The sequence below is a fragment of the Odocoileus virginianus genome, unplaced genomic scaffold, assembly GCF_023699985.2.
Source record: "Odocoileus virginianus isolate 20LAN1187 ecotype Illinois unplaced genomic scaffold, Ovbor_1.2 Unplaced_Scaffold_8, whole genome shotgun sequence".
Taxonomy (NCBI): Eukaryota; Metazoa; Chordata; class Mammalia; order Artiodactyla; family Cervidae; genus Odocoileus; species Odocoileus virginianus.
In genome coordinates, this window is record NW_027224270.1 from 221,904 (window position 1) to 242,112 (window position 20,209).

General features: G+C 35.4%; 1 protein-coding gene across 1 annotated transcript in view; it reads left to right on the plus strand.

The window, feature by feature from the left end:
* The window catches only part of FER (FER tyrosine kinase), a 418,591-nt gene that overhangs the window by 180,565 nt on the left and 217,817 nt on the right, over positions 1-20,209 (plus strand). The window contains exons 19-20 of the mRNA XM_070462680.1: positions 12,141-12,267; positions 12,710-12,913. Of these exons, the coding sequence (XP_070318781.1) occupies positions 12,141-12,267; positions 12,710-12,913 (331 nt within the window). The remainder of the gene's footprint in view (positions 1-12,140; positions 12,268-12,709; positions 12,914-20,209) is intronic.

Consider the following 20,209-nt stretch of genomic DNA (forward strand, 5'->3'; position numbering starts at 1 on the left):
CCACTCCTGTTTTTTCCTTGAAAATCCCTCACAACTGTCAGAAATTTTCTGTGTTAGACTGATTCCTTCTAGTTTGTTGCTGCTGCTGCTGCTGCTAAGTCGCTTCAGTCGTGTCTGACTCTGTGTGACCCCATAGATGGCAGCCCACCAGGCTCCCCCGTCCCTGGGATCCTCCAGGCAAGAACACTGGAGTGGGCTGCCATTTCCTTCTCCAATGCATGAAAGTGAAAAGTGAAAGTGAAGTCGCTCAGTCGTGTCCGACTCTTTGCGATCCCATGGACTGCAGCCCACCAGGCTCCTCCATCCATGGGATTTTCCAGGCAAGAGCACTGGAGTGGGTTGCCATTGCCTTCTCCAGATATATGTATACCATGTAAATTACTATTTATCAATAGAAAGGTAAGTAGATAATTTAACTTTATGTGTGCATGTGAATCTGTGTGTATTAACAGTGATATAGGGAGGAAAGGAATAAATTTGAATTGTAGACTTTCTGTACTACATATAAGTACTTACAGTGTTTTATGTACTTTGTAGCATTATTTGAAGAAAACTATAAATATAATTCTTTTACAGTGAAACATTTTTATAATAGGGATTATTATATATGTATTTTTTAAAATGTATCAGTTTATATGTGTTCATATTTTTAAGAACGTTTTAATTAGAAAATTAAAGTCCATTTGAAATTTGAGCTTGACACATCATGGTAATGTATAGAATATTCACTACTCCTAGTAATAGCAGTTATAGCTAAGCAAGATAAAAAAATATTCTTATCCCATTTATATATAAAAATATAAAGTATTTTTTTCCTTCATTACCTATAAAACTAAGTTATCAAGCTTTTTATTCTAGCCATGCCTCACTCACAGTATAGAGCTTTATAATATTTTATTGAATGATGGTTGAAACAATATTCAGTACAAACTAATTACATGCTTTCCCCCCATCTTGCCAAATTTCTACAACATAATATCTTAATATATTTCTTATTCTTTAAAAGTTTAGCTAAAACAATGTGACCTACTCATATATTTAAAAAAAAAAAAAGTGCTTCCCAACCTTAGATTAGTTTAATGTTCATTCACATTTTGGATATATTTGCTATAGTTCCTTTTTAATATGTGGCTTTCCTGGTGGCTCAGTGGTAAAGAATCCACCTGCCAAGCAGGAGACACAGGTTTGATCCCTGGGTCAGGAAGATCCCCTGGAGAAGGAAATGGCAACCCACTCCAGTATTCTTGCCTGGGAAATCCCATGGACAGAGGAGCCTGGTGGGTGAAGTCTATGGGGTCGCAGAGTTCAGTTCAGTTCAGTTGCTCAGTCGTGTCCGACTCTGCGACCACAAGAATCGCAGCATGTCAGGCCTTCGTGTTCATCATCAGCTCCCCGAGTTTACTCAAACTCATGTCCATTGAGTTGGTGATGCCATCCACCCACCTCATCCTCTGTCGTCCCCTTCTCCTCCCGCCCTCAATCTTTCGGAGCATCAGGGTCTCTTCAAATGAGTCAGCTCTTCGCATCAGGTGGCCAAACTTTTGGAGTTTCAGCTTCAGCATCAGTCCTTCCAGTGAACACCCAGGACTGATCTTCTTTAGGATGGACTGGTTGGATCTCCTTGCAGTCCAAGGGACTCTCAAGAGTCTTCTCCAACACCACAGTTCAAAAGCATCAATTCTTTGGCACTCAGCTTTCTTTATAGTCCAACTCTCACATCCATACATGACCACTGAAAAAACCATAGCCTTGACTAGATGGACCTTTGCTGGCAAAGTGATGTTCTGCTTTTTAATATGCTGTCTAAGTTGGTCATGACTTTCCTTTCAAGGAGTAAGCGTCTTTTAATTTCATGGCTGCAGTCACCGTCCGCAGTGATTTTGGTTACGACCTGATGACTGAGCACCCACGCTCTTTAATATGTTAGACATTTTCCTGTATTTATTCCACTCAAGCAACACTCTTTCATGCACAATTGTGGCGAGGCACCAGGTGTTCTAATTTTTAAAAAAATAGGAAAAATATATTTTGCATAAAAGAGATTTTCACCTTATCTTTTAACCTTTGATGCTGCCATCGTCACTCTAGTGTTCAGAAGTATCCACAGGAGGAAACTAATGCGGACCATCTCATGTGGCATTAAGTAGCAAATGAAAACAAAAGTTATGTGCAAGAGCCACAGGACAGAGTACGTCTCTTTCAAGTCTTATCTCCCACTCTTGCTTTCTTAGATTTATAGCTTTACAGATAAATAGCAGTTCATAAGACTCGGTTTATTATCATTTGGCCGTCAGAGTAAAGCACAGGGGACTTGATTAAGAATTTACGAGAAGTTTCAGAGACTCTATGAGGGGAGTTTTTTGATAATCTTTATTAGAAGAAAAGGACTTCCCGGGTTTCTCAGATGATAAAGAATCCACTTGCAATGCAGGAGACCTCGATTTGATCCCTGGGTTGGGAAGATCCCTGGAAGAGGGCACGGCAACCCACTCCAGGATTCTTGCCTGGAGAATCCCATGGACAGAGGAGCCTGGTGGGCTTCAGTCCATGGGGCCACAGAGAGTCAGGCATGACTGAGTGACTAAGCACAGCACATTAGAAGAAAAAGAAACAGTTCTTACAAGGAAATATTTAAAGTGTTTTTAAAAAAGAGAAACAAATACCGTTCTTGAAACAATGTATTTGAATACCTCAGTGAACTGTTTATAAAATTATGTAACATTAAGTCAGTGAAACACAGGGCATAGTTAACTTGTTATTAACTCACCTTTATTTTACTTAGGTCAGAGGTCTTTGTGTTGGCAACTAGTAAAAGTTTATTGATGAGCTATTTATGAAAAGTATCCCCCGCTATTTTTTTCTTTCTGTGTGGTGTTAAAGATCAAGCTTGACTTGAGTAAAATGTCTTAAATACTTCAGAGCCAAGACTCATTATCAATTCATTTCCTGCAGCTTTATTCTTAGATGGAAAGGTAGGAGAGTGGAATGTAGAGCTTAAAAGTTTAGCTAGTGACAGAAAAATAAATTTTTTTTGACTGTGGGTGTGTGTGTGAAGTCGCTTCAGTTGTGTCCAACTCCTGGCGACCTCATGGACCATAGCCCACCAGGCTCTCTGTCCATGCAATTTCCCTGGCAAGAATATTGGACTGGGTTGCTGTTTCCTTCTGCATTGACTGTGGGTGTGGGGTGACATTTCCAATGTTTATTTTTTCCTGTACAATTTGGGCTGCCTGAGAACCTGGTGCCCTCAAGACATGACTAGAAGTGCAGCAGTGGCCTCTGAGACCTCATGTGGCCTATGTTACTTCACAGTTCACTGTTGTGGAAACTTCAGCTTTGGTGAAAGTGAAAGTCTCTCAGTCGTGTCCAACTCTTTGTGACCCATGGACTGTACAGTCCGTGGAATTCTCCAGGCCAGAATACTGGAGTGGGTAACCTTTCCCTTCTCCAAGGGATACCCCGGGATCTAACCCAGGTCTCCCGCACTGCAGGCGATTCTTTACCAGCTGAGTCACAAGGGAAACCCAGGGGATCTTCCCGACGCAGGAGTCTACCTGCGGTCTCCTGCATTGCAGGCGGAGACCTTTTGGCTCTGGGCAGAACCTATTTTGATAAATCAGGGTTGATCAGAGGATGGAAGAGGTTTTTCTTTTAAGACACATTGATTTACATCTAGAAACAAAGGAGAAATCCTGTTTGTTCATTAAGATGAAGTTGTATGTGGTTAGCACTCCTAAAATTATGTCAGATATAGTGTACACAATCTTCATAATTCATTGATACGAATCATAATTTTTTAAATACATTAAGATATTTACATGTTTTTTCTCCACTTAAAAGTGGTTATTTACCTTATTCTTTTTTTTTATTTACCTTATTCTTAAGTAAAATTACTAAATTGGCAGTGATTGATATAGGTTAAAATTTGGTGTTTACTAACTGCTTTTATCTGAAATGAAATGCCTTTCCCACAAAGTATGTACCTCATTCATATATACATTTTAATAAACTTATCAGTACCCTTCAAGCTATGGAAGGCCCATTTCATTTAAGAAAATTTCCCTCTGTAATCGAGAATTCTAGGGAATCTTCACTTCCTCTCCCATTTGACCACATTTTTATCTTCATGATTAAGGCAGTCATTATATCCATCAGTTAAGTGCCATTTGACATTTCCTAGTTTATTCAGAAATCTCATGAACTAAAAAGACTGAGATAGTCTGTACTTTATGACGCTGTGGTACACTATGAATAAGGTACAGACCTATTTCTGTAGGGTGTTAAATATCCTATTTACTTGAAGAAGATTTTCCCCTCTGCTACAACAGGTAACTGAGTTCTTGAGTCTTACTGTGAATGTGAAGGTTTCAGATAGTATGATAATCTAAGGTAAATAAACTTTAGAGGCTCTTTAACTATAGTTAAATTTTTTTGCTGACATAATTTAGTATTTTTGAGTATTCTAGTTTGGAAAAGGTAGTGTAGAAGAAGGAAAAATTTTAATTACTGTAAATGAGTTTTTCTTTAAAACTTTTTAAGAACCCTGCCAAAATGGCAAACTTAAGCCAATTAATTTATTTTATTGTGATATACTTCACACAATGCAAAACTCTCCATTTCAGCGTATACACACAGTGGTTTTAGTATATTCATTGTTGTACAACCATCACCATTATGTAGATATAGAACCTTTTGGTCTCTCTAATAAGAAATTCCATTCCTATTAGCAATTGGTTTTAATTTCCCCCCTTTTCAATTTTCTGGTAATCACTCATCTATTCGTGATCCTATGGATTTGCCTTTTCTGGATGTTTCACATAAATAGAGTCATACAATATGTGACCTTTTTCTCTCTGGTTTCTTTAAGAAACCATTTTCTTGATTCATCCATGTTGTAGCATTTATTGGTACTTCATTACTTGCAATGAGTGAATAATGTTCCTTTATGTGGATTTATCTGACGTTGTTTACCTATTCATTAGCTGATGGACATATTAGGGTTGTTCTACTTTTGGGCTATTATGAATAAAGCTACAATGAACATTCACATACAAGTTTTTATGTGAATGTATGTTTTCAGTTCTTTCAGTTATATACCAAGGAATTGCTGGGTCATGTGGTAATTCTATGTTTAATTTTTGAGAAACTACCAAACTGTTTTCCACAGTGTTCACAGCATTTTGCATTCACACCAGCAAAGTGTATTATTTGAGTGTTCCAATTTCTGTACAACCTCAACACTTTTTATTTTTCCATTTTTAAAAAATTATGGGCATCCTAGTGGATATGAAATGGTATCTCATTGTAGTTTTATTTGCATTTTCCTGACAATTGGTGATGTTGAGTATCTTTTAATGTGATTTGTGGTCACTTGTATGTATTGAGTATCTTTTAATGTGATTTTTTGTGCTCACTTGTATGTTTTCTTTGGAGATATGACTGTTCCTATCCATTGTATATGTTTTAATTGGTGATTTTCCTTCATTGTTGAGTTATGAGTTCTTTATGTATTCTGAATACAAGCCTCTTATCAGATACATAATTTGAAAAAAATATTTTCCCTTATTTTTGGAATTGTCTTGACACACAAAAGTTTTTAATTTTGAGAAAGTCCATTTATCTAATTTTCTTTCATTGCACATACTTTTGGGGCCATATCTTAAAAAAATTGTCTAGTGCAAAGCCATGTAAACGTTCACCTGTGTTTCCATCTAGAATTATATAGTTTTACTTTTACATGTAGGTCTTTGATCCATTGCAAGTTAATATTTGTATATGGCATGAGGTAGATGTTCAAATTATTTTTTAATGTGTGGAAGCATATTTAATTTAAAATCTAAAAGCAGCAACTATGAAATCTGGTTTTTTACTCAAACATAAAAATTGTGAGCTTAGAGTATAATTTTAGATAAAATAAAACTGTTAATTGCATTATACAAAGGGAAATGGATTAATCATGATATTATTCCCATTGAACTATTCATAGCTACTTATTTTGCCATATTTTACACTGTGGCTAAAATGTAGATCTCTCTGTGAAGATAGTCTGATGGAGCACTTTAATCAGGAGTGTTGCTGGAAGGAAGAATGTCAGATAATTAGCTCATAGGTGAATTTGACTTTAACAGAATATAGTATCTGATGATAGATGTTTAATGTTTACTGTTATGGTGAGATTAGTATTTTAATATGCTGTATCAGCTCCAAGCATGTGTTCCTTTTTTTCACTGTACTAAAGGAGTTAAATAGCCTATCCTGAGTCCCTCCAGGCACTTAGATCTGCTTCATTATCCTGCATCTTTTGTGCTTTGAGAGGTTATAAATTTGTATTGAGGACTATTTCTCATAGACTGCTTCTGAAATCAAGGCCAGGGGTGTTAGACAGGGTCCGTTGTATAATCTGAAAGCCTATAGGTGATCATGAGGGTCCATTTCCATTGAAAGTCTTTCAAACCACATTATATTCGATGAGATCTGTTCTAGTCATATCAAGAATACTGCCCTTTCTCCAGAGCCATTTTTTTTACTGCAGAATTTTTGTCATAAGTGGCTGAACAATCTCTTCCATCTTATATCCCCTTCTGAGTACTAGTTGTTCATTGATGAGTGGAGTACAGAACACACTTATAATAGCAGCACTCTTTGAAAAATGTTCTTTAAAATCAGAATAAAGCACACTTTGGCCCAGATAATTGTTCTTTAGATGTCAGAAGATTTATTAAATTATTCTTCTGTCTCTTTAAAATTAACATTTTTCTGGATTCTCTTGACATCCAGGTTTTTTTAATTTTTGAATTACTTTGAACTTGACTGAAAATAAAAATATTGGAAAAGAATGATGTGTATCCATAATATATAGTAATATACTAAGTAAGATTTGCTTGTTTGCTTCTGTTTAGAAAATAAGCAGATTATGGTTCAGTGGTGTTTGTTGTACATTGGTTATCATGTTGGTGTTATAATGCTGGGCTTTCACTGTTGGCATAAGGGAATATAGTTATTTTCATTCATAACATAATAAACTGCTTATGTTTTTTAGTGTTTTTCTTCAAGTCCAACAGAACAACCTTGTACTTCCTCTGATAAGGGATGTTGTTAAGTTCAACTTAGATATTATGTATTTTAAGCATTGGTTGTCTTCCTTTATCCTTAAGGACTTAATATTTATTTATTTAGCCCAGACAGTAACATGTAGAAAAATGAGAAATAGGAAAAATAAAAATTAAACTTTTTACATCATATCACTGCCCATAAATAGGTTGAATTCTCCAATATAGTTATTTGTGTTTAATAAAACTAAATTTCTCAGAGTTACATGTTTTGAAACACTAGTATTATACATAATTTTCAAGAAGAGCTTATCAAGCTTTATTTTCTATAATTTCAGTACATAGAGAGTGTGTGCTAAGTCACTTCAGTCATGTCCCACTTTTTGTGATCATATGGATTGTAGCCCACCAGGCTCCTCTGTCTGTGGGATTCTCTAGGCCAGAACATTGGAGTGGGTTGCCATGCCCTCCTCCAAGGGATCTTCCTGACCCAGGGATCGAACCCGCGTCTCTTATGTCTCCTGCATGGCGGGTGGATTCTTCACCACTAGTGCCACTTAGGAAGCCACAGAGAGAGTAAGCCCCTTCTTTTATATGTTTGCTCAGATGCTTACAACATTTGACCGAGATCATGTCAGAATGACACTGTGTTCTGTACAGGCAATCCCAACTTGGTGATTAATTTTTAAATTTATTGAGCTGTGATTTCATACTGATTCATTAGCATGATCTGGTAATAGTTTTTGTTGAGATGTGTAGTATAGCATTTGCACTGAAGACAGTAAATGGACTAAAATGTTGTTATTGATGCAGTGGTATATTTTATCTGTAATATTGTATGAGCTTCAGGTCAGGATGTTTGATTTTGAAAAAATAAAGCTGTAGAAAAAATGGCAGCAATGTGATAAGATGAAAGAGGATGAATGAGAGTCACAAGCACAACTGGAAAAAGTAAATGGATAAAAATAATAATGAGGAAAAAGAACGATTACTAATAAAAGAAGTTGAGTAAAGGAACTAAAGGAGCAGGAAAGAAAGAGCAAAGTCAGGAGGAATCAGAAGGTATTGGAGAAGTACGAGACCAAAAATAAATGACCTTAAAAAAAGCTATTTTGCTAGAGATAGGGTCTCTTATTAGAGATCCTGGAAGGTGCACGAATAGGCAGTCAAGGAAGTGGAAAGTCATGGAAGTAAGGTAATATTCAAGTTTGATTAAGCTGTATATCTTTGGGGAAGAGTTACATTAATATTGTTTGGGGAAGAATTGTATAAGAATGTGAATCTGATCAGCATGTAATTCTGCCTAATCATTATGATAATCATAGTTGTATTATTACCTAAAGACTGAACAAACTCAGTCTCAAAACGTACAAAAATTGTTAATTAAGGAATTTGTTAATAGTTTTGCTTCTGGTTTCATAGTGGAAAGTGAACATTAGATAAAGTATGCTTTTAATAAAAATAACAGCTATCAATGCATGAAGAAAAGATCAGTTCTACTTTATTGCTAAAAAAGTAGGATTTGTCAATTTACAGATAGGCCTTTGTGCCTGTTAAAGATGGAAACACTGCTTTACATCCTGTTTGTCTAGCATGAATGCAAACGATCGTGAAGATGAAATATCCAGAGTATGTACATTGCCCTTTCATAGAAAGTAGCTTTTATTACCATCAGTCAGATTCCTATTCAGTAAGCCAGTATCTCCCACCTTTTGCAAGTGTTTGTGATTCTCTTCTGTTTGTATGACATTTGATTCTTAATTGCCCCTGAAATCTCCCAGTGATAAAATTAAAGGAGTCAAAAAAAAATTAAAGGAGTCATTATGGAATTTTTTAGAAATGTTTAAAATCCTATGAGTTACTTGTAGACACTGTAGTATATTATTATGCTCAGTTTGAAATAATTCTTTACTTAAATTGTTAAACTAATAACTAAATTTATATAAGAATGTAGAAGAGAATTATGTTCACTTTTATGTTTATTAAAGATTCATAAAAACTTTCATATTAGTGTTGAAATTTTATTTAAACTCATTGAGAGGTTTACTTGCATATTTTCCATGCTGTTATATTTTAGTTTTTTTTTTTTTTAATGGTTTCTTATTTGGGTGCTTAATTTGAGTAAAATCCAGACATTGATTTTTTTAAAAAAACATTTTTGTCTTTGCCTCTTATAAGGAGCTAATCTTGTGCTCAAATGTTTGAGATAAAAGCATACAAATATTCATTAAATTCTTGGTAGTTAGTCTTAATTAGACTAAGACAAAAAAATAGCCTCTTATTCTTAAATCTGGAAAAAATATTTTCATTTTCTTGGGCTGACTCCTCATTGAATCTTCATTTAAACCAATATTTTTGTTACACTAAGTTCAGTATGTTTTTGCTGGAATATTTTTTAAGAATAAGGTCTGGGGAAAAATAGGTAAATAGCTGGTCTAGTCAATCAGGAAAGCTTGTCTTATGCATAACTCGTTAATTATGTTATATTACTGCACATATGAAAATGGAAACTTTATTTTCCCCATGTCTTTGACAAAAATTTTAGATAACAAGGAAAAATCTTTCCCCACTTAGGCTGAGAAAGTTGTGATGTTTGAAGTAAAAAGCTTCCTTTCACTTTTGATGTCATTAGGAAAGCTTTTGGAATGGTGGATTCCATTGTTGGCATGTCCTTCATTCTGTTACTATCAAGCTGGCAGAGCTGTATTAGAATTTAATTGAAAGCACATTAATAAAAGTGCTTTTTTCCAATGTTTCCTGGGAAATTCCTGAAAGACCTTGATAGACGCAGTCAGGGGCTGTGTGCAGCCTCTTTCTGTGTGTGCCTGTCTCACATGTACACACACATGTACCCATAGTGACTTCAGCCTGCATACCATGACGGTGTTGTCTAGGGCCAGGAACAGCAGATGGCTAAGTTTTCCTTCCTACTCAAAAGACCTTATGAAACAAAAAAACTGAAGAATAATCCCTATGAAATAGCATTGTAAGTTCCTTCCCATTTATTTCTCTTCTTAAAACAAACAAACAAACTTAGATGTTTCAGAATGATTTTTTTCCCCCTCAAATGTATTCCTCAGCTTCAAATCCTTAAATGAATTTCTGTGTTAGCTAAGCTTTTGTATTTCAAATGCCCTTCTGACTTAAATGAATTCCCCAGGCTCTTTTTTGTCCAAGTTCTAACTAAATCAACCTTTTGGAGGATAGGTTGATAGGAGAGGAAATCAAGCACATGATATCCTTGTTTGTAATGCTTTTCTATTATGTAGACCTTTGTAAATAGAGATAGTAATAAAAACAAGGTTTTTTTTGCCTAGAAATGACACTGATTTTCTTTCTTTTTTTTTTTTATTCATTCAATTCATTTATTGAACCCTGTGTCCTAAGCACTATTTCAGGTGCTGAGAATACAGCAATGAGCAAAATAAATATCCTGTCTTCATGGGGCTTAACATGATTTTCTTACTATAATGATTCCTTTCATTATAAAAAATCAATAAAACACTCGTCATCAGTGAGACTTGAAAATATTTCTATAACAGTAAAAATTTTAGTGTTTTCTATATTGAAATCCGTTGTGACAAAATTTTAGAGAAATAATTAATCATTCTGACCACCTACTTTAAGAATTATAAACTGTTAGTATCAGTATACACAAAAATTAATTTTATATGGATTATGCATTTATTTTTAAAAATAATTATTTTTATCTCATAGTTGTGGCTAGTTTTTTATATAATTCAATTATAAACCCATTTTGGGAATACAATTTAAATTGTTTTGAAAGTAAAGTATTTGTCATAATTAGTACTAAGAAAAGAAGGCTTATTCAGCTTATAAACAGTTTCCATACACAGATGCATCATATATGTATTTAAAGAATTAATATAGTGGCAGGGCTTCTGTGGTGGCAGATGGTAAAGAATCTGCCTGCAATGCGTAAGACCTGGGTTCAGTCCCTGGGTCGGGAAGATCCCCTGCAGAAGGAAATGGCAACCCACTCCAGCGTTCTTGCCTGGAGAATCCCATGGACAGAGGAGCCTGGTTGGGCTACAGTCCATGGGGTCACAAAGACTTGGACACAACTGAGCCACTGACATTCACACTCACATAGTGGTAGAAGTAGAAACCAAACTGTGTACTCTCCTTTGAATTCTGTTTTGGATTTCTCAGTTTTTAAAGTCGGTAGGGTAGGCTTTGGCTAATATAAAATGGAACTTTGACCAGTAAGTTTTAGGCCTCTTCAAGTGATACAACTTGAGGGCTTCCTTCATAGCTCAGTCAGTAAAGAATCTGCCTGCAATGCAGGAAACCTGGGTTCAATTCCTGGGTTGGGAAGATCCCCTGGAGAAGGAAATGGCAATCCACTCCAGTACTTTGGCCATCTGATGCAAAGAACTGACTCATTTGAAAAGACCCTGATGCTGGGAAAGATTGAAGGCAGGAGGAGAAGGGGACGACAGAGGATGAGATGGTTGGATGGCATCACCAACTCAATGGACATGAGTTTGAGCAAGCTCCAGGAGTTGGTGATGGACAGGGAAGCCTGGTGTGCTGCAGTCCATGGGGTCGCAAAGAGTCGGACACGACTGAGTGACTGAACTGAACTGATTCTTGCCTGGAAAATCCCATGGACAGAGGAGCCTGGTGGGCCACAGTCCGTGGGGTCGCAAGAGTCGGACACGACTGAGCGAGTTAAAGCACCAAGTGACAGAGCAGTGCGGGCTCTCTTCAGACTAGGTCTCGTTTACCAGAAAGGCACCCGTGCCTTACCTATAAAGAATTCTTATGACCTGGGGCAGTCTGGTTTCTGTGGATGTTAAATATAAACGAACAAACAACTTTTTCCTTGTAACCAGGAGATGTATGTTTTCATCTGTTCCTAATTAGAAACATTTCAAGGAAACATAGCCAGCTCTGAGTTACCTCTATTTGTTGTTAGCATTTGCCTCCTAAAACAGCAGATAACTTCCTTCCCGCTGTGCTCATGGCTCATACGCCCCGTTGTTTCTGTCGTCTGTTTGTCGTTGCACTCTGGTGGTCTCAGGGCTGCTGATTCAGCCGAGCCTGTTGTCTGCCGTTGCCGTGTAGGATCAGGACCGGCCGTGTGGCCGAGGTAGTGGTTCAGGAAGTCAGAGGAGCACGGATGAGCAGGCGCAGCGACACGGCAGCTGCAGATGAAGCCTTAGCGTCCCTGGAGCCCAGACGCGGGCAGCCCGTGGGGTCAAGAGTCAATCCCAGAGAAACACACATCCCCTTTAATTCTTCAAAAATGAAGCTGTCTCTGATGAGTTTCTCTGATAATACTCTCGTTTCATCATAATTCTCTGATTGAAGATTTTTAAATGTGTGTATTTGATGATAATGGTGACTAAGACTATAAGTGCTAACTCTAAATGCTAATATTGTGTGTACCTATGTCTGGTAGAAAAAACAAATAATCTTGCAGTATTTAAGGATATGTATTAAGCTTCAGCATCAGTGCTCCAGGGGGTATTAAAAAATTATGAACATTTCAGATTTTTCAGATGACTTTTAATTGGTCAATTAAAGGGAGGAACATAGGTAAGAAGTATTTATAATTGCTATTAGTTCTACCAGAAGAAAATTGCTGTCTTCTCTAATTTAATGTGGTTTTTTTTCCCCAATATTTGCTCAAGTTCTGTGATACGATCCCCATACTTGAGAAACCTCTGGCAGAGCAGGACTGGTACCATGGTGCGATTCCCAGAATAGAAGCGCAAGACCTGCTAAAGCAGCAAGGAGACTTCTTGGTGCGAGAGAGTCATGGGAAACCTGGTGAATATGTCCTTTCTGTATTTTCTGATGGACAGAGGAGACACTTTATCATACAGTATGTTGATGTACGTTTCCAATTTAGTTTATATGTATATTTTGATGTAGTTAATTGAGGCATACTTGTAATAAAATGATGAGTGATTTGTGGTAAATGCCTACAACAGTAACTTTAGCACTTAATTTTTTAAAAAAAATTCCTTAAATCCAGTGCTCCAAAATGCACTGAATTGTTCATCTTTTAAAGGAAATATGCATTTTAAAATATTAAGTTAAAAATAGTTACAATTTGCATTAAATTTAAGTGCATTAATATTTAATATTTTAAGTTAACTTTGTTTATGATCCTTTAAATTAAAAATGAAATATGTGATTATTAGTTTTTTCTAGAGAAAATTATGATTTTTATGCTGTTGAAATTGGCCCTTGAAATTGCACAAAAGTGTTGCCACAGGATTTTTAAGAAATATTTTATTAAATAATAATAATGAAATACCTTAATGAATGAGACAGTGGTAGTTGAATTGGTTTTATGATTCATTGAGGATTAAGAGGGTTTTTTTTCCCATTTAAGTATAAGCTTTTATTTGTTGGTGTTAATGAACAGTAAATAGAAATATTTAGGAAGAATTTTAAAAGGGATCAAGTCACATTGCTGGTTATACTGATTTATTTATGGAAGTTTAAGTATTGTAAGCTGCTTCCTTTTTTGTTGCATTCTTTATTAAGCACTAAACAGATGAAGAGTGATTTCAAGATTCTTTAACTTTATCCATTGAGAAATTTTAAACTTTTTGGCATAGGAATTAATGCTTCTGTTTGACATTTTTTAACTGCATCATTTCAAACAGCATGCATTTTAAAGCGGGCTGCCTATAGGATTTCAGTAAATGTCCAGGCACTATAGTGACACTAAGTACTTAAAAGAAGATTAAACCATTATCATTAGATTAATTTCAGAGGGTTTTAGGAACATATATGTTCAAGTTCATACATAGTTCATATACATATAAATTCATCTAATGATAATGTTACATTTTATCTATGTGTTACATAGATATAATTCTGAGGTGAAATTCATATATCATAAAAATAACCATTTAAAAGTGGCCTTTAATATAGTCACATCTAAGAATTATATTTAAAGGAAAATAGATGCTGTTTAGATGGGTTAAGATAAGTTTTTTAAAGTGCATATTATGTTAATTTTGCATAGTATTCAGATCTCAACTTGATGATTATAATTGCCTACTCTCATACATAAGCTTACTGTTTATAATAGTATGTCATTCCTTATTTCCTTGGCAAACTGTTTTATAATTTGCATCTACCTTTAAATTATGGGTGTGTTGATAGATACCCTTCCTTATTACAACCTGTGACCATGTTGGCAATATTTGTAAAATGGTGTGAGAATTTAGAAAAAAAGAGGGTAGGTTAAGTATGAACTAACTACAACTTATATGAATATTTCCTTCTATTTTCTAAGCTCTAAAAGTTACTATTTGAAATGTTTCATACATTAAGACTGAAATATTTCTGGTATTACCTATTATAGTTTAAAATGTAACCACAGGAATTTAAATTAATTTTTTTTAGAAACAAAATGGAAAGGGTCCACTTGGAAATTATCACTTGTCTTTAATATTTCCATTTTGTTTTAAGTAACTAAAATGAACAGCATTATATAGTCTAAAAATGAGACATTGTTACAAGTTTACATTTAAAGATTTTATTTGGCTTCCTCTGACATTGAAATTTTGCAGAGATCTCTGTTAAATAAGAGAGTCTATGTTTCTGTAATTGCCTCCAGTTTTCCACTGCCTAATTTTATTTAATTTGTCCTCCTCATATAATGTTGAGTTCTTTAGTCATAAGAGTTTTGAGCAGAAATAGACTACTGGGATAAGTTTTTATTCTTTTTCTTTTTATGTAGGTGATTCTTACGTGGTCTAAAGTTATTCCATTTCCTGCTTCATATACCTGTTGTCTGGAAGAGGTTTATAAATGGGGGAAGTCATTACCAGATATTTAATATATTGCCTATTGGAATATTATTCTGATCAATGACTTTATAATCCATTACTAGATTATAAAAGCTATACATAAGTGAGGGGGCAGGTGCCCTCAGAGAGGAAGAGATAAAGACATATAGGATTTTAGAAAATGGAAAAAATGTCAAGTATTAGACCAGTGGAAGCTTGGGTTTCAAGCCCAGATATGTACTTGATAAGCTCTGTGGTTTGGGGTGTAATGGGGGTAATAGCAGATACAGTGACTATGAGAGTCAGGGAGTGAATATATTCTTATTAAGTGCTGTGCAGATCATTAGGCATTTTTACCATTGTTTGAACACTTTATTTGAGAAAACATACAGATGTACTTTGTATGGAATATCAGTGTAATTGGAAAAGTTAATTTAGAAGTGGAAGTATTATTTTAGAAATTATATATTTAAGTTTGAGGCATTCATTGATCACAAATAATGTTATTTTTAGTAACATTGTCTCTGCCAACTAGAGTCTAGTTTGGCAGTTAGTTTGAAGCTTTATTTTTGTATGCGTGTCAGTTATTTTACAACATGATGTGAAACTGTGTGCTATGAACATTATGGCTAACCTAGATGGATGCAGATACTTTCAATTTTTACCTTTCTTACTATGCTAGCAGGGAATGTCTGTTGTTTTAGCTAGTTCAAGCAGGGACAACTTTACTTTTTATTGGATGTTAATATATTAAGCATATCTAAGTATCTGAATCTCAGTGTAATTCTAGTGTTACTTACTGACCTATTCCATAGTTATTAATCTGTTTATGGTGCTTAGTGTAAAGTCACAGTTAAGAGTTTGTACCTAAAATTATTTATCTTGTGTCATAAATATTGGTAGATTTTCACAGATTCAAGTAGCATTGTTACATTTGATATGTTAATTTATAATCAAATACTTGCTTTGTATGAGATAAACATATCTTATGTTTAAATGATAAATGTTTAAATGATAATATATTTTGTATAAAAATATGTGATAAAGTATTTCAGAGAAAACTTTTATGCTATTATTAATAAGAAAGTACCAATTCATATTTCTCTGGTTTATTTATCTGACACATTTGCTAAAAACACATTTTGGTTAATTATGTTATTCGGGTTGGCAAGGTAAGAAGTATCCATTTTGGCAAGTTAGGAAGCTGAAATTAAAAATATATGGCCTACTGCTTGGTGAGTGTAATACCTGGTAGGTGAGACACTAGTAGAATTTATGAACAGAGAAACGTTAAAGATGCAGAATTAGGGATGACTGAACCAAACATTTGAATTAGCATCTGATGATGAACTGAAAAATAACAACATAATAAATATTTTAAAATAAAACTTGGAGGAAAGTCCTCTGTGTAATTGCATATCATCATTTTTTGTTTCTTCATTCATTTTAATCAAGAAGTACTAGTTGGAGCAAGTATTCTGTAGGACCCTGGGATGTGGGCCAGTCAAACAAAAATAACACACAAGTGGAGGCTGTGAGTAGTAACCTTGTGAAATTAGGTATCTCAGCATGTTATATCATCAGTTCATTCAACAGGTACTTATTGGATGTCTATCATGTGCTAAGTTCCGCTTTGAACTTGATGGATTAGTCTCTGAATGTACCAGACAGCTTTGCTTTGTTTTGTTGCCAGTCTCTAGGCTCTTTGAACTACCCTTTAAATCCATACTATGGGTCTTGAGATAGACTAAGTGAAAGTAAATACAGATCCACAGTTTGTTTGGATGCCAGTCAATTCCAAGTTTGTAGCCTTGTCCTTGTACACTTAAGATTCTTTTAACTGTTTCACTACCCAGCCATTCAAGGATTCAAGAGAAGGCAATACATACCTTGAAGTCAAAATGAAACCATCATGAGATACCATTTTCTGTGCCCCAGGCACACAAATAGGGACCTAGGAGTCTTCCTTCTTAACAATAAAACAAAGCCATTCCAAACCCTGATTAATTAATTTCCAGGAAATACTAATTGAGTGCTTTTAAGGCCCAGACATATTATGATGAAGCGTACATAGTGGGGAGGATTCACGGTCATTTGTAAATCGCATACAGTATATGTATTTATAAACCATAGTAAATGCTATAAAGATATACAGCGCTATGAAAGCTTTTAATTGGAAAACTTAAGGAAGTTAAGTTTTTTGAGACAACATCTGAGGAATTAATAAAAAAGTTAACTAGGAAGTGCCATGCCAGGATTATTTTAATATTATTCCTCAGGTTCCCCAACAACCTTTCCTGTTTACTGCTTTAACTGGTAATATGTTACAACTAGTCAATGTGCTGTTTTTATTTGAGAAAACTAAAATTTATGTTTTACATTTTTAGATTTGGGTATTACCCCAGAAAGGAGTGTTTTAACATTTTGCTTTTATTCAGCTTATTCATCTTGGCCTCTTTCAGAAATGATTTTCTGTCTTTCCTTTTTATTTTTTTCTGAAGCATGCTTATCCTCAATTTTTTTTCAGGTCTCCTCAAGCATAATATTTCAAATTAACATTCATTGAATCCCCTTCTCATTTTTATGTGCTTATGCTGTTCTGTCTGACTTTCTTGCATAATAATAGTCTTCTGGAAATATGTGTAGCAACAAAATCTGATTCTGCTTTTTATGTGTTTTTCATCAGTATGCATGATTGATTCTTAAGTTGCACAGTGATAAATCAGGAATGAATTCTGGATATTGTGAATGTTTTAAAAACAACAGTAATGCATACTCTTAGTGAACATTCAGAAATATGTATCATGGAATGTGTGCTTCACAGTGATGCCCCCTTATAGACTCAGGGAATATTCTTTGAGATTTAAAAAATATCTAATTGTACGTATCTATGTAATTCTTATTTTACAAAATTGAGTCATAGCATATTTTTATTTATACTTATTTTTAAAATGATGTATTACTTGATTTTTTAAAATGTAATACAAATGACAATCAACACAATTTTGTCAGAATTTGTGGAAATTTATTCTCTACTACTGTTTTTATTGCTTCTTTTGAAATTCACATAGATATCATTAGTAGCTCCAAAAAGAAATCTCTTACTTAAAAATGAATATGAATTCTCTCAGTTACATTATCATTAAAGCCATATTAACAGTCACATTATTATTAAAGTAGAGAAACTTTAAAAAGAGCCCATCTATATGTGAACCCAACCTCTTAGCTGAATTATAATACATTTGCACAGATTTGTACAAGGTCAAATGTAATATTTGGAATTTTGAGTGTATCAAGAAAGAAGTCTTCAAGAGTTTTTGAATGTACTTTTCTGTTTTTTTAAATAGAAGTGTAAATTGTCTTCCAATATTACATTTGTTTCAGTTGTACATCATAGTGATTTGATATTTTTACACACTGCAAAATGATCACCATGTTAAGTCCAGTTGTGATCTGTCACCATAAAGTTATTACAATCTATTGACTGTGTTGCCTGTGCTATGTGAATTGTCCCAGGACTTCTTTGTTGTATAGCTAGAAATTTGTACCTCTTCATCTCCCTTACCTGCTTCTTTCATCCTTCTATCCTCTTCCCCTTTGCCAAAGACCATTTTGTTCTCTGTATCTGTGAGTCTGCTTCTTCTTTGTCATTTTTGGCTTTTAGATTCCATATATAATATTTGTCTTTCTCTGAGTTATTTCACGTAGCATGAAACCCTCTAAGCCCATCCATGTTGTCACAAATGGTGAGGTTTCATTCTTCTTTATATCCAGTTAATATTCCAACGTGTGTGTGTGCACGTATCTTCTTTCTTATCCATTCATCTATTGATGGATGCTTAGGTTGATTTGATATCTTGGCTATTTTAAATAATGCTTTAATAAACATAGCGATGCACATATCTTTTCTAAGTAGTGTTTTTATTTTCTTCAGAAAAATACCACATTGTGGAATTGCTGGATCATATTATACTTCTTCCCAGGTGGCACTAGTGGTAAAGAAACCGCCTACCAATGCAGGAGACATAAGAGACAAGGGTTCCGATCCCTGGGTCGGGAAGATCCTCTGGAGGAGGAAATGGCAACCCACTCCAGTGTTCTTGCCTGGAGAACCCCATGGACAGAGGAGCCTGGCAGACTATAGTCCATGGGGTCGCACAGAGTCAGACCTTCCTGAGCACACACATACTGTAGTTCCAGCTTTAGTGTTTTGAGGAAGTGTTACACTGTTTTCTATAGTGATTGCACCGATCTACATTCCCGTCGACAGCACATGAGGGTTCTGTGAATGTGCTGTTCTTCCCATAGTTGCTTAGATGGACTGTGTGAGCAGCCGGCCTTGGCATTATTTTTAGACTCTTCATCTTCTTCTTTAAGAAAGGGAGTTAATTGGTTTTGCAGTGTGTCAGCATCAGGACGCCCCTGGTGTCAGAAGGATGGCTTTGAACAGGTAACTGCCAGGAGTCAGCACCTCCTCTCAGCCCGTAAAGGAGGTGCTGCTGCCTGTGTCACTCTGTGCCAGTCCCTCCTGATTGCTGCGTCAGGGGCAGAGAGCTACCTTCATGTTAAAAATAGATGTGTGCTTTAGAACGGGAGGCTGGAAATCCCCAGTATTGTATTCACTATTTCTCTAGGTACAAGACATGTGTTAGAAATTTATACAAAGTCTTATGACGCTAGTGGCTAATTTGAAATTTTGTTTTCTCTGACAGCTTCATCTCATTATTACGTTTTATTAAACATTCGGTCTGACCACATCCAGTTCACCTTGACTCATGACCAGGTTCCTATGCAATATTGTTCTTTACAGCATTGGACTTTACTTTCACCACCAGACACATCCACAACTGAGCGTCATTTCTGCTTTGGCCCAGCCACTTCATTCTTTCTGGAGCTATTAGTAATTGCCCTCTGCTCTTCCCCAGCATATTGGACACCTTCCACCTTGGGGGGCTTATCTTCTGGTGTCATATCTTTACTGAACATTGACCTCTTAGGAATCAGTGAACTAAAATGAATGGGAATGGGCAAATTTAATTCAGATGACCATTGTGGGCAGGAATTCCATAGAAGAAATGGAGTAGCCCTCATAGTAAACAAGAGTCCAAAATGCAGTATCTAGGTGCAATCTCAGAAACAACAGAAGGATCTCAGTTCGTTTCCAAGGCAAGCAATCCAACATCATAGTAGTCAAACTCCCCAACCACTGATGCCAAAGAAGCTGAAGTTGACCAGTTCTATGAAGACCTACAAGACCTTCTAGAACTAACACAAAAAAAAAGATGTCCTTTTCATCATAGGGGACTGGAATGCAAAAGTAGGAAGTCAAGAGATACCTGGAGTAACAGGCAAGTTTGGCCTTGGAGTACAGAATGAAGC